At 40.1% G+C, this 15,829-nt stretch overlaps 1 protein-coding gene across 2 annotated transcripts; it reads right to left on the bottom strand.

Annotated features, from left to right (window-relative positions):
• Positions 1-2: 2 nt before the first annotated feature.
• OCIAD1 (OCIA domain containing 1) lies at positions 3-14,795 on the bottom strand. Of its 2 annotated transcripts, XM_090035901.1 has the most exons (8): positions 14,638-14,795; positions 13,701-13,782; positions 11,758-11,811; positions 10,490-10,537; positions 6,792-6,921; positions 4,344-4,549; positions 2,936-3,082; positions 3-458 (listed from the first exon to the last, which is right to left on the bottom strand). In XM_090035901.1, exons 1-8 carry the CDS (start codon positions 14,677-14,679, stop codon positions 421-423), a joined length of 747 nt encoding a protein of 248 aa, XP_089892027.1. In that variant the 5' UTR covers positions 14,680-14,795; the 3' UTR covers positions 3-420. The 2 variants fall into 2 exon arrangements, with proteins under 2 accessions (XP_089892027.1, XP_089892028.1); XM_090035902.1 differs by lacking the exons at positions 13,701-13,782; positions 14,638-14,795 and adding an exon at positions 11,997-12,079.
• Between the last annotated feature and the right edge of the window lie 1,034 nt (positions 14,796-15,829).

Genomic DNA, 15,829 nt, shown 5'->3' with positions numbered 1-15,829 from the left:
AAAAAGGTAAGAGAATATTTTATTGAGGAACTTTTAATGCAAGTCTTTAATAGTTTTAACATATTACACTGTTTCCCCCCACAAATAGGAGCACAACTGATTGAGCCTGTTTTACAAATGCCATTGCCTTCATCCTATTTCTAGGAATTCATAGAATTAAATTTAGTTAACTTTTGTACATTCTTTTAAAATATCATACATTTCAAAACGATGCAATCAATCATTTGGTTCCCCATATGTGAAAAGTTACATAATACTAAGCTTAAATCCATAATTTTTAACCCTCTAGCAAGTGAAAAAAAACCCAACAATCTCCTTTTGACAGGGTATTCCATAACGCACACGTGATGACCAACATTAACGAAGCAGAAGTTAACTGACTGCAAATAACTTCCCTCAGTAGGTGCAGATATCCAGTTCTTACTCGTCCCAAGCATCTCCATACTTGTTTACTTTAGCTGGGGGGGGGGGGAAGAAAAATAACACACAATTTATATACAGAAATTTTACACGGTGCTTTGAAATTGTGAGGAAGCATGTTGCAGCTTAAACTGTGACAGTCAGGGTCATTTATACCTCAAAACACATGTAGTTTAAAGCTTTTCTCCCCCCACACTGCTCTTCCAATGAGGGAGGAGGCAGAGATGACTGTTATTAGTTATTTTTATTACAGCAGTATTCAAAAGCTCCACTAAGGGTAGGATACCACTGCTAACCCCCACCCAACAACATTGACTTAATTTGAAAGAAGGATGAAACAAAAACCACCAGAGGAAATAAGAATGTGAAGATAACTACTGGTATGTAACTGTACAGACTAGTTACATGCACAAGTAAATGCCTTCAAGATAACAAAACAAACGAACAAAAAAAATCATATAAATGAGCAGTAATCCCTGCTGACTAGCCACCTCACCATTATCATTTGGCAATTTCCTTCAGTACTGAAGTGGATTTGATACATGTGCAAGAGGACACATTACTGGCATTAAGGATTAGTTCAGTAAGGATACACCATGTTTAACTGGACAGTGTAGAACAAAATGAAAAAGGTGCTGGCTTGAAAGAAATGGAGAGAGAGGCAAGAAGATGGCAGGGTAGAGGATGAATTGCAATACAGTACAAAACTGAAAATTACTAGAAGTAGGCAATATCTCCTGCGATTAGCAGGAGAGATTTCAAACAAACAAAATAAAGTACTATTTATGCAGTGCTAGTAATTTAGCAGTCAGGTTCTAAGAGGGATTAAACACATGAATGGAATACAGGACTGTTGATCACTATTAAACACAACAGTATGGAACATATCCTCTCATATCCCAGGGACTTGTGTGCTGGTATTGGATACCAGGTCCTAGCATACAGGACCAGGCAAGGGTAGAGCTGGGCCCAAGGGCCCATTCCCAGTGTGGGAGGCAACCTCAGCATGCAGGGGCTGTGCCAGGCCTCAGTGGCCCGATCCCGGCACTCAGGGCAGGAAAGGATGTCAGGTCCCCAGGACCAAATTTGAGCATGGGGCTAGATCTGGCCGATAGACTGACCCTGATCCCAGAGCCTGGGGAATGGAGGGAACAGTACTGGGCCCCAGGACATGTGGGGATAGATGCAACTTGTGGATTAGCCCCATATCATTCATCTGACCCGCAGGATTAAAAGCTTGAGCACTACTGCTCTAAGGCATCCGTTACTGCCACTGTCGGAGGCACTGCTAGATGGATCACTATGCTGACCCAATATGAAACTTACGTTCCAAGACAGTGGTCAAATTTCTATCCTCTATTGTTGTGGTAAAAAGAATTAAAAGGGAACACTGTGCAAATCAATAAAGGGGCAATCCTGCTGAAATAATAGCAGTTCCAAGCAATGTGAACTTTCCCACTCCACCTCAGTCATGGGACTGGACTCCACAATCCCAGTCATAGGACCTCATGATCCCATTTCATCCAGTATCTCTGCAACAGAACTGATCATTTTGCTCAAGATATTATCTCAATGACCTGCTAAGATTAGCCTGCAGCTTATTTGCTCTCTACAAAGGGAAGGTAACTTGAACTACAAACCCTATTGAGATTATAGAAGAAGCCTCTTTCTCTCTGCAAGTGACAATTGTTTTAAATCATCACCCAAGCATTTTGTCATTGCTTCTCTGTGATGCAGAGTACCAGGGTGTTCTGAATACAAAGGCTGAAGATTTGAAGATTTATCCAGCAGTGCATTACATGGCAAAATAATTGCCCTTTAATAAAACAAAGCAAAGAACATACTTGGTTCTCAAGGATGGCTTTATGCTGAGTGAATGGCACTTTCTTTTTTTTTGCAGGTCACTTCATTATTGTTTTAACATTGTAAAGTTTTGTTTTTCATTGTGAAAACAAACAGTAAGTTAGGTGCCAAGTACTGTTTCCTTCCTTCAGGTTTTAGTGCAGAGTAGTAAATTTTACAAACAATGACATCCATCAAAGGTCTGCGCACCAAGAATCCCCTAATTCTACATGAAACAATTCACAAAAAACAGATTTAAAAAACCCCAGATGCATATTCTATTTTGAGAGAACAATGCTATCTAAAACATACACGCCCAAAGGAGCAAAATTTTGTCATGAGAAACTAACTACAGAGTTAAATTGCTGCTGTGTACTACAGTTTCCCTAGGGGATTAGTCAGTTAAACACAAACCAAACTTTTCACCATCAGCTTCTACATGAACAAGACAGTTATGGGACAGTAATTATATTTGCTACAGATACTTTACTGGTTTTTGAACAAACTGGGTATCATGACAGAAGAAGCTTGTGTAATGTGCCATGTAAGAATCACCCCCCATTAGTAAAATCCATAGAAATAAATCCTTATAGGATAAGCACAGTTAACTGCAAGTCTTTTAACCCTGTTATCGGTTTTTACCATATACTGTAATAATTCAGCATCAAATTACCTTCTTTTCTAAATGGTTTTTCCTGTGAAGACTGGACTGGACTCTGTTTCTCTTTTAAGGCCTCCTTATATGCTTCTCTATTCTTGTTCCTCAGTTCCTCATAAGAAACAGCTTTTCTTTTAGTTTCTTCTTGTAATGAAACAGGTTCTTTAAAAAAAATGTGAGTAGAAGCAGCATTAGCCAACTGATTTGACTGTATCGTTGCAATTAGTTAAATGTTTTCCAGAATACCAGTGAATTGCATCTCATATAAAATACAGCTCTGCATTCAGATTTCCAAAGGTTAAGCATAGAAACCAAGTTTTAAAAAAGATGTTCCATGGAATTAAGCATACCACAATGAAAATATGTTCTCTCTGATAGCAATGATAGAGGCTATAAGAACTGGTAAAGAAATGGAAGTCATTTATTCCTTCCATTTTACACAAAGTTAAAAAAAAAAAAAAAAAAAAAAGCTTTGGCCAAATATTAGCTTTTTTGTTCTATTTTGTTCACAGATAGCATATTACAATCTACATCTTTACTTGTAGGAGAGGCCTTCAAAAGATAATTACATGTTACAAGTATTGTGCAGATAACTGGTTAATTGTGCAATTACCTTAAGACCAGCTACATGTGCAAAGTACACCTCATACGATAAAAAGCTCAACCAACTATAAAGTCATACCCTGAAAACATGTACCAACTTTATACCTCATTGCTATCAAGCTTTAACTTGCACATGTAGCAGGGTCTCCCCTGCATCTGGGAACCCCATTAGCTCACAGGACTCTCAGCTGCAGGGGTGCACAGTGCTAAGCATAAAATCCCCAGGCCCTGGGGATTATGGCTGCCCCAATCCCTAGGGCCTGGCTGTTTCATGCGCCCCCAAGCCTTAAGGATTGCAGCTACCATGATTCCCCGGGGCATGAGGCGTGTGGGACATGCCCACTGCTGGGAATCCCTCAACTAAGGGGGCTCCCAGCTGCAGGAGCTTGCTTCTTGCCAGTGCCAGGGGGAGCCTGTGATCAGGCTCCCCCTGCATCAGGAGTAAGGCACAACGGGATCTAATGTACAATTCCATAATACCTCCTGTGATGGACGTATGTCATGGCAGGAAGTGCAATTATGTGGATTGCACATTCAATCCCATTCTACTTTTACCTACACATCTAGAGGGGTTTGGAAAGATATACAAAAAATACATAGTTGGTTTTAAAGATAAATGTTACAATAGAAACAGTGCTAAATGTATGCTGTCAGGATACTTTTTCTATATTCAACAGTTCCTCATCAAAACCCACTGTCAGGTACAAATATGCAAAATATTATGTATTTTCTGAAATAAAGCAATTTGAAGACAAATGCATTTTAGATAGAGATAAAAATCACTGCACTAAATCCCTAACCTTATTAAAACAAACCATACCTTGGTCACCACGATCAGTAATTCCCATAGGTGAAGATTCATTCACGGAAGCACTGAATGGAACTGGTTCATAATTAGAGAAGAATTGACCTGTTGAGCTATGTTCTTCTGAATAGCTGGAAGGAAGTGTGACTTCAGTTGTTGGAGCAGGTCCAAAAGACGACTGAGAAGGTTCATCTGTAAGTTTTGAGTTTTCACTAGAATAGCTGGTAAAATATAATTTTGTTATAAAGAATGGATATATTCTTTAAACCAAAGAAATGCAACATTAAGTAGCAGGGTTGGGGTTACTCAGAGGGTTTAATATGATGTTTAACAACTTAAAATATTTACAGATCTATTTAAAAAACTCTGAAGTAACTACAATTTGAAGTATACTCAAAAGAAATATGCCCAACGCGTGCACACACTCGCTCACCTCTCTCTTCACAGGCATTAATCAGAAATACGAGTCATACTTGTTAATTACATGGACTAGAGAAACAGAGTACCAACTCTGTGTTTAGCACTTTACAGACAAAAAAGGACGATCCTTCCTCCAAAGGAGAGCTCAGAGACACAAAACAGTCACAAATAGTACAGGGTGCGCCCATATAAGCTGGTGGTGGCAAAAGAATGTAGCTGTGGTTATTTTGAAAAGTTGTGTGAAAAAGGTTGTAATTTAAAACCGTTCATTAGAAGTTTCCATGCCTGATCAGTGATCAATACCAAAAAACAGGCACAATTGCCGTTTGGGTGGCAAAACATCAACCTGAAGAAATGGAAGTCTAATGTTCTTCTCTCCTGCACGGATTCGCCTAGTTATTTTTTAACCACAGAGTTAACAGGGGTAAAAAGAGCTATTAAAGGGATTAAAAGGGGTGAGAGAGGAGGGGGAAGAGAGAGAGAGAGAGATCATCTGGCCTGATGCAAATATGCCTATACATATTACTATACAAATGTAAGCATCCTTAATACAGCATTAGCATATATTTCCAATGACCCTCTAGTCTACACTATCCCTTTCACAAACTCATCTTTCAAACAGAGTAAAGATTTGCTCTTATTTGACTGTGGCATTTAGTTTCATATTGACACTATGCATCTTGCCTGAACTCTGTATTTATCACAATCTAGTTGAATAAAATTTTTAAAAGAAATAAGATATCTTTTCTTGCCTACATCTTACCTACTGGCTTAAAAGCAGGGAAGCAGTGCATTTGGGCAATACTGTAGTTTGCACAAATTTGCTACTAGTGACTGTGTACCAGATGGAGCCATAAAACTTGTCACTGTAGGTCAACTTAAATCCAGTTTATGAAAGCAAAAGGATCTGCCATTAACTCACAACATCATTAACATCTATGAATTTTTCTTTAAGCAAGTTTTTCTGGCTTCTAGTTCTTAAGCCACTATTGACAAAGATATAAAATCACTCCATTCTTTTACTCTTCAAAAATGATTTGTGTTTACATGACTGCCCTCAGCATCAACTGGCTTTAAAACATTAAGTTTAAGAGAACACTGTTTAGAAGGATGTTATTGAAAACTCTGGAATTTAGTGATATACGTTTGAATCTTTCAATGTGAAGATGTCTGGTACAAAAAAATTAATAAATATTGTTTTTAGAACACAACTAAGAGTTTAATCAAATCTTGCTAAATGTTTTTTAAAACATAAGTGTGATAATTGCTTGCTGCTACCCATATAATATTTTCTGAGTGGTGAATTACATAAACTGATATTTACCAAATCACAAAGGTCTTAAACTACCTTGCAAAAAAAAAAATCACAATCAAACAGAAAACACACTTCAGGAACAAAACAGGAAATATTTTTAAGAACTGATGATTCTCTCATATGTAGTGCATGCTTTCAGGCTTCTACACCATTATAGATTTCAAAGTTATGAATAAAACACAGTAAGTTCATCCATCATGCTTCTTCTTGAGCTAATACTGTTAACTGAACTCTTTCCTTTGATAAACATTGACTGAAATAGGAAAAGGATGGAAATTATTCCAAACTAAACTACTGGCAACCATCCAACAAGAGAAGCCATTTTATTTCAATTTACTTCATATCATGAGAAAACTTGTGAAGTCACATAACTGTAAGTAAGTTCCACAGGAAACTAGGGTCTCAGTTTAGACCCTAGTACATTATGGTCACTCAAAGCACTTTTTGCTCTATTCCACAAGATAGTCAGTTATTTATGGAGCTCAAAATACATGTTTTTGGCTGCTAAAACAAGCTTATAATTCACAAAAAAAAAAATACAGATTTCCCTGGTGATAGCAAGTTGCCAGAAAAGAGAGGAAATTATAACTCTCAAAACCATGGCAAGATGCAAATGAAGCCCTGATCAGTCTCGGTTGCTTGCAGAGAGGCTGCAGGGGGTAGGGCAAAGACAGGCAACGGGATGGGACAAGACAGGACACATTAAAAGAAAATGAATAGAGGCTTACTCATCTGTAAGACACCTGGGGCCTTTCTGTATGAACTCAGTTAGCGGGGAAGTCTCCAGTCTCTTAAATTTTTCCCTGCAGGCTGGCATGTAGGATATTCTTCCAGCAACATATCCAAAAAAACCAGCATCTTTAAGAAGGAAAGAAAAAACTCTGACATCATTTGTATCATAATATTAGCATACTCTACAGAAAACTACAATAGTTGAAAAATGAAGCACACTGGGCTCTAATCCAATTAAAACCGATCAATTTTAAGTTTAAATTTAAAGAACAAAAGGCATAATTCTTGGCATCTCTGCTGTACTTTTGGCCAGAGGAAGTACTAAATAGCTAACACGACAGCTGAACAGATGCTTCAGTAAAGAAGGTAAGTATCAAGTATTTTCTGTTAGCACCTGAGGGATGAATGTGGCTAAGAAAAGACAAACAAACAAACAACCCCCCCCCAATTAATATTCTGAAGGGCATCAGATAGGTCATGGATATTATCTTTAATTCTACGAAGAACTGGCTAGCAATAATTGTAAAATGGCTTTGGGAAAATTGGGCTGGAAATAAGGTTTCAGCCCATTAGGGGAGTAAGGTTTTGGAACAGCATTACAGTGGCTGTTAAAGATTGTGGCAGCCTAACTAGTGTCAAGATAAAGGCCCTGGCAGACATTAAAATAATGGTGTTACAGGAGCTGCTCCTCTGGGTTGTGGCAAGCCCTGAAACTCACCATGACTGAGCACCTCAACATGCTTTGCCTTGCTGTTCCCTCAGGCAGTCTGCAGCAGGTTTCTCATTGGGCTGCACCATTAATTACCTGAACATGTGGGGAAATTACTATTTATGGTGTGATTAACAGGTTAGCCATGTCAAGAATAACACCTGCCAAGGGCCCAAGTCTGATTATTTTCTGAATTAAATTAGAGGATGCAATTGCCTGCAACAACTGATAACTAAGGGCGCCTATACATAAGCTGTGTGGCCAATCCAACACACTGTAATTACAGTGTCGGAGCAGATTCAATTAATCCAGTCTGCTGAAGCGTGGTAATTACTACACTCCAGCATCTTAGGCATCAGCAGTCCCATGCTTAAAAATGGCAGTTGGGGCACACTATCTAAAGACTGTTAAATGAGCTTTAGCTAAAGCACCCCCACTGCCATTTTTAAGGATAGGAATGCTGATACACAAGAAGCTCCAGGCACTTTAACTAGAGTGGCTCTCTAAAAGAAATCACATCTGGTCTTCAAACTGAAAGGTGATTTATCAGGCAAATACAAGAGGTTTTTTTGCAGGAGGTCAGACTAAATACACTGTTCACTCTAGCCTTAAATCTATTAAAAGCTGAAGTTCTTCATTTAAATGTTTAGAATTATAAATAGTTATAGGTTTAGAAAGTAAAACAAACTTTTCCACTACCCTATAGCAAGAAGTCCAGGCTGCTATCATAGGGCCCAATCCTGCTTCTAGTGAAATCACTGAAGTTTTGCTGTGGACATCAATAGAAACAGGAACGGATCCCAAGCTTATAGCATAGCAAGTATTTTCCACATGCGGGTCTAACGAAGACTTACTTTTAAGGCTGAAAAATATTACAAGGAACATTTGTTCCCTGGGACCATTTATACTTCTAGGATTTGTCACTGAACTTTAGAAAGCTCTATGTATTAATAAGGGAGCAGGAAGGTAATTTCCCTTTGCCTGTGGGACTTGTGAAACTTATCTGAATCAAAGCCAGAGTTGTCCAATTTCTAAGTGGTTGGGGACTGCATGTGCACAGGCTATTCAACCTGAGCCATGCAGCAAGCAAACCCTCAATCCTGACAGCAACAATCCACTGCACTAGGCCAGTGTCACACGCCTCCTGCCACACCATGCCATGCTGCACAACATGCTTGCCACCTCCACCCAGGTACAATGCTGTGTGGGCTCCCTGGGTTTCCTGGCCATGAACTCCTACTGGCCACACTGCCCCACCCCCAGGTGCAGAAGCAGACAGTGGAAACAGAAAGAACCTGACTATGGTGACAGCAGTAGCTAGAGCAGGGAGGGAAGGAACCAGGAGCCTGAAGGCCACCGGTTAACTCTTTTGGGGGCTGGATTCAGCCCACCACTTCAAGAACCCTGATGTACCCTATTCTGATCTCCATGTTTAAAAATGGATATTGAAAACAGAAAGAGTACAGAGAAGAGCCACAAAATGATCTGAAGGCTGGAAAAAGAGTATTAGTGACAAACCTGGGGTTTTCTCTCTTTAGCATACCACTAAGAAGCCACAAAATGATCTGAAGGCTGGAAAAAGAGTATTAGTGACAAACCTGGGGTTTTCTCTCTTTAGCATACCACTAAGAAGCCACAAAATGATCTGAAGGCTGGAAAAAGAGTATTAGTGACAAACCTGGGGTTTTCTCTCTTTTGCATACCACTAAGAAACCAAGGTAACTTGGTTCAATTGTAAACTTACCTCTAGAAAGAGAAAATACCAGGTAATCAAGGTCTTTAAAATAGTGGAGTAAAGTATGACAGTCAATGGATGGAGGTTGGAGACCTCACTGTTTACAAACTTGACTTTAAGAAACCAGTTCTGTTGTGCAACACTTGTGCAAATCTCTATTCTTCTGAAAGGTTTCCAGAGCTAGCTGACATCAAGGGAAAAATGACACACCTGAGAAAAACTGTAAGTGAAGAGGTCCCCTTGAAGTACAACTGTAACATGCATTTAAAAAGCATGTGTAGTAATGTGATCAGTTTACAAAAAATTAAAATGAAGTGAAACTTGCCTTAAATATCTGACAGTGCCAATTTCTACCATTCATTTATCTGCTTAAGCAGCACTTCCTCCACTATAAATTGTAAACTTGGCCTCCTCCCACTGAAGTCAGTGGGATTAGGATCTGGTTGTGTGAAAGCAGACTAGTAAAATAGCAACTTCCTGTTTTCCTGCCTTTTAAGATTTTTTTACTTTTTACAAAAGGTATTTTTTTTCTAGTTGCACAGAATGCAAAATCTATTACACAAAAATTCAGTTGTCCTATAATTGTGCATGCATGGTGTCTATGAAAACAAATATTACAACAGCTTGAATGGGCCACTGAGACGCATGATTAGTGACCTTCAAATTAGGAAGACAAGGGTGGAAAGTTCTTTAGACAGATTTCACTCCAACAGGAATATAGAGTTATTACAGGAAATTGCATTTGAACTTGTAACATTAAGACAACAGTAAGAAGTCAAAAGAAATTTAAAGGGGCTTCCCTTCAATTAGAAGAATAGTAAATTGTCAAAAAGAAAAGTAACTTCATGTAGACGCCTAATAAAATTATTTCCAAAAGTGACAACGCACAAACTTATCAGCTGGCAAATAAATCTGAAAAGATACAAAAAACCATTTTTCTTTACTCCTTTTCAGTTAAACTAACTTAAGTGATACTGTAAAAACACTAGGTAACAAAAATAAAAAGTGTGGTTTTAAATTCACAGAGTCCCTATGCCTCTTAGCCAAATATTATAAATGCTTGAATATCAAATTATTACGTAGTCATTTTCTGATCGTAGTTGCATCAATACAAGATCCAAAGCAAAAATCACTGAATTAAATCCGGAAAGACTCTGTGAGCTTAAGTAGTGCTGCTTTGGTTTTATATCAGGGTAAGTTATATCAGATATTCATGGCACACAAGTTGAACTCAGGTGGTTGATACTTACATGCAAGTTTGGCAGCAACAGCAAGTCTTGACTTAGCTTCAAAAACTCCTGAAAATGAGGGAACAAAGTTATTACATAATCTATGACAAATAAGAATTAAAGGTGATAAAGGAAATAACGTGACCCATTAAATTTTTTATATAGCTCTAGCAGGTTAGATCTCTTGCATTACATCAGCTCTTTCAAGCTATTCACCTATAATTATTAGGTTCCATAATGTTAAAAAGAACATTTTATGGATTATAATCAGTCACTAGATTTCTGACTTGCCAAGAAAACTAGAACGTTTAAGAATCCATTCTCTCAACTTATCCCACATAGTATGACCTGCACCAGATACCTCAAAAAAAGATGCAAGAAACCACAGAACATGTGAAATGAAGTCTTTGAGGAAGTTACCCTCTCAATTCCTAATGGCTAAAATTTGGCTTAAATGTGAATCATAAGGTTTTACAATCCCTTCTAAATTTGTTTCAAATATTGACCTGTTTTATCTTTAAATATTCTTGATTTCCACAAGACCTCCAAATACTAGTCTTACGCTCAACAACATTCCACGGTCTAACTGGCCACCATGTAACATACACTGTATTTTCTTACATAACACTACCCCCACCACCCCAGTAGGATGTACACCTTGCTTTCAGAAGGTGAAACGAAAAAAAAGAAAATCTTTCTTTGCAAACACATTAAAGTATTTTCACAGGGAAAACACATGCTGCTGCTGTTGGAGAAGAGAAAGAGTAGGAAGCAAAAACCTGTGGCTGCTGTATGAACTAGCTAGCTACAGAAAGTGGTGCCCAAACTCAAGAAGCTGACATAGGCAATTCAGCTTCAGCAGGATCAGGACCTCTGCTCCTCACATTTCTGCACTTCAGATGTCCAGCACCCCTATGTCCAGCAGCTACTTTTCAGGGAGAAAGGTACATATCATATGTAAGTAAATACAGCATCTTTCTTTATCTGACTCTTTCTTTACACCCAAGTTTTACCCTATTTCAGATGAGGGCAAATTATTTTTTTTTCATTATATTGCTTTCCTTTTCAATCCCATTCCATAACCTGCTTGATTTCTTTCCATACAACTGCTTTGTATGATTCTCTTTACCAAGTAAATCCCCATCCCCCTATATTCAACAGCTTACATTTCTCCAATTCTTCCAACTTGGTATTTCTAATCTATTTCGGTGCTGTAATTGAATAAGGCAACCATATTAAGTACAAAAGTAAAGCTTTTTTGAGCAAGAAGAAAATGCTTTATAATTTACCTCTCTTCATCAAGTGCGAGGTGATAAGCATGCATATTATAGAATATGGCGCAGCTGTAGAAGACATTGAGGGGAGAAAAACAAAGGAACGTATCAATTTGGAGAGAAAAAGAAATAGCATAATTTGCTGTCTTTTCAAACATGTTTCACAAAGTATAAAAATTGTCGTGAAAGGGCTAATTCTCGTTAGGGCTTCATTAAGGTGGCACATTTCTGTATAAATTATTCAGCACTCTTACCCCAACTCCTGTGGCAGGCTTTCAATGAGTTGTGATACTGGTTAATGGACTCACTAAGTCACTCATTAGGCTTTGCAATTCCTAAAATGGGGAAGACAGGAATGTATGAAGGGACCACTGTAGGTTAGCTACCAGAGGTGGCTTCCAGCCAGGACTGCTATGCCATAAAAATATAAAATTTCACATCTCAGGGATTACAAGTTGTATAGCTGAGGGGAAAAAACCTACCTGATCTTTAAGCCTTATAGGAATCAAGTTCCACTCCTACATAACTAACAAGCCAGGCGACGATAGCCACCTCCACCTACTCCTTTTCAGAAAGGGTATAGGGACCATTCTGCCTTAGGTTGCTGGAGTCACAATTTACCAGTACCACACAAGTCAGTGAAAGCTTTATTGTAAAAGTTGAGGGTAGCAGATGCCTGGTCTCCAAGGCAACTATGCAGCTCCAATCATTGTGAATAGCCAAGTAAAGAATGCACATGCACTGGAAAATGGCCTGCCATCCTCCCCTACACCTTCACCCCACTGTTTTTACATATAATAAGAGCTTATTTATATTACAAAAATACAATTGTACAGAAATTACTGGCTATGAGTAAGGATCTCTCAGATCAAGATATCTTACTCAGGAATATATTATATAAAAAAATACTGTCTACTACAAGACACCTCATCCTTTTTGACATTAACACCCGAGTAGGAAATCCCACAACAGCACTGTTCAAAGCTTAAGGATAACTATGCTAGAAATATACACTACAACTGCTCTACCAAAGTGCTTTAAAATACTTCAGACTTTTTCTGAATAGATTAAGGGTGCTATACCACCTTGCAGTTAGTGCAATGTATAAAAATGTCTGTCATGAAATTATAAAAACAAAGCATGACTCACAATGTTTGCTACGTGAACCATATTTCGTGCAATTGCTGTAGCGGTGGAAGGCCAGTGGGTATTAAGGCACCCAACATTTAATTCTTTGCCCCAACTGAAATAATTAACCCTGCACTGTAATTTGCAAGTAGTAAATTGGAATTCAAGAATTTTTGCCCACTGAAGCCTTTCCTTTATGAAGAATGAATAGATAAGTAGTAAACAGTGAGTGAGCAATAAAGCAAGAAATAAATAGTCAATAATTAGTTATAAAGGCAATTACTGTTATAATTAAGTTGAGGGAAAAAATGAGAAAACATCCAGATATAGTCATGTGACCCATACACTTGTTTAGGTTATAAGGATGTTAGGGCAGGGTCTGCCTGGCCCTGTGTCTGTCCTACATGTGGCATAGTCAAGACCTATTCCTGGTTGCTCTTTGAACACTACTTAATAACATGATTGATAACATTACGTAACTGTTATTGTGCAGACTTAAAACAAACAAGCACAAACATGCATTTGAACTTCAACACAGGATTTTAATTATACTAGCTGCTAAAAAGGCTAGGCCATGAGTAACTATTAATACGTATACACAAAACATCAGTTTGACATTAATGTTATGAACAGGCTTAACAGCATGTTTTGTCTGAATTTCACTGTATGAATTAATTTGCTACTGAGAAAATAAGGAAAAAATATTATACATATACACACATTTATCTATATAATTTTTTGTCCTTATTCACCTTGTTTTATATATCTGGAGGGAGAAAGGGGAGATTAATAAAATGGAGACAAACAGATTCTTAGAAAATTGGCCTTACATCTATACCAGAAACTCTCATGCTTGCATTCAGAGAGAAGTCTTTTTTCCTCCTCAGTTGGTGTATATCTCATCCATGCCTCCTATTGGAAAAACAAAACAGGGATTTAAGAAAATATTACCAGGGTGAAGTTTTCCAAAGAAAACACATTTCCATTAACTTTGAACTTCCCTAGCAGCTGTATTTTAAGAAGCTGGTGTGTTATTCCCTCACAAAGAGCAAGCTAGACAACAAGCCTGTCTACCTTTGACAAAATAGACTTGAAAACCTCCTCCAAAACCAAGAGAAGCCTGTATCAGCACCCATCCTTCACAGTTGTCTGGCATATAAAGCTGAGTAAGGAAACAGGCCTTGCAACTGGCCTTCAAAGTCAACAGATGCTGGCTACACATATGGGCACTAGAAACAGCAGGCTGCAGACCCTGTGCATGACACTAGTAGCAACATTTAGCTTCATAAAACAATTCAGCCGGGGTGAGCAATGCACTTGGTGGGAAGCACACCACACTGTGAGACCTGGGAGGGGCCACTGCTGCGATAGGAGGCAGCGCTGGTAGAGATCAAGTAGTGGTTTGTTACCAGCTTCTCTTCAGAAAGAGCTGCAGGGCTGCAAGTGCGGTGCCAAGGGGCAGCCACACTCAGTGCGGAGCTGGCTTTTGCACTCTCCACCGAATCGACTACCCCACCCTGCCTGGGCTGGCCTATGTCATGGTTCCGAGACGCGGCAGGGTGCGAGGGCAGATCCAGGCTGTGGCAAGAGGGGTCGGAACAGGAGGGGCCGCATCCCGCTCCCAGCCCCCCCGGGGACTTGGCCCAGGGCTAAACAGCGCTCCCGGCCCTAGAGTGCCTTCAGGGGTGCCGCCCTCGCGGCGGCTCCCGAGCTGCGTCTGCCGCGGCCCCGCCCTAGCGGACAAGGACACGGCAGCAGCGGCAGTACCGGGACCGGGTGACGGCGAGGCTCAGCGTGGGACTCTTCCATAGGGCTGGGGTTGGAGCCAGGCAGCACGGCTCGCAGACCGCCCGCACTAAGGCCGGGAGCTGGACACCGGAAGCCGCACCCCGGAAGAACCCCAAGGATACAGCATGAAGCGTGGTGACACCGGCGTGACCCGGATGCACATGGGGCGCGGTCAGAAACCACTCACACCCCCGCTCAATGCCCATGCGCAGGAAGGCCTGCCTGGCCTGACTCAGAACTCTGTGCGGGGTGTGCGCACGGGGGGAAATTGCTGGGATTGCGCATGCGCAGTGGTCGCTTGTAGGGCGTGCATCTTGCTTTGCTGCGTGTGGGGGGGGGGGGGTCTCCGGGCATGGGTGCTCACTGGAGACTCGCTGCTGTTGCTTGTAGTGGCGGTTTGTGGAGCTGTTTCTGCTTGGCTGGAATGCACCATTCCCCCGGAGCCCTTCGGAGGCTAGGCCTGTCTCAGTTCTCGTTTTTGAGAGAGGAGGCCTTCACAGAACTTAAACTGCTCTTCTCCGGTGACTGCAGAGAGGCCTGAGAAATACTAACTTACTGTCCCTTTAAGTCAGTGTAGAGGGGCATAGGCTGAGGAAACAAACAGGAGCAAAGGCTGCATTTCCCAAAACGATCCCCCCCCATCATAGAAAATTAGGGTTGGAAGGGACTTCAAGAGGTTATTTTAGTCCACCCCCTGCTCAACGCAGGACTAGCCAGCCCCAGCTAGATCATTTTAGGCAGGGCTTTGTCAAGCCGGGCCTTAAAAACCTCCACGGATGGAGACTGCACCACCTCTCTGGGTAATTGGTTGTAGATAGAATTCTAGAAAATGGGGGTTGGACGTTACCACGGGAGAGAGCTGGTAGGTTTGCTTGTATCAGATGGGTAGGAAGAGAAAAGTGAAGAAAAGAGATTCTGGAGTATCAGCAATTTCTGAAATTAGTGGCAAGGACAGACTAGGAGGAGGAATATGTAGAGGCTTAGCACTCACGTTTGTCAACATATGATAATGTGGGAGTGTTGCATTTTCATTTGCAGAAGACATACATTCATGTAGAATACTGCTCAGTAATACAAGAGACTAGTACCTTCCAACTTGCTTATCTGCCTATTATCCAGATCCAAGCTAATTGCATACCACCTTCTGTTCTTACATCAGTTCATTTTGTGT

Source organism: Crocodylus siamensis, chromosome 2, assembly GCF_052110815.1.
Source record: "Crocodylus siamensis isolate JL-2025a chromosome 2, ASM5211081v1, whole genome shotgun sequence".
Lineage (NCBI taxonomy): Eukaryota > Metazoa > Chordata > Crocodylia > Crocodylidae > Crocodylus > Crocodylus siamensis.
Note: the sequence above shows the minus strand (reverse complement) of the source record. Positions and strands in the feature narration are given on the sequence as shown.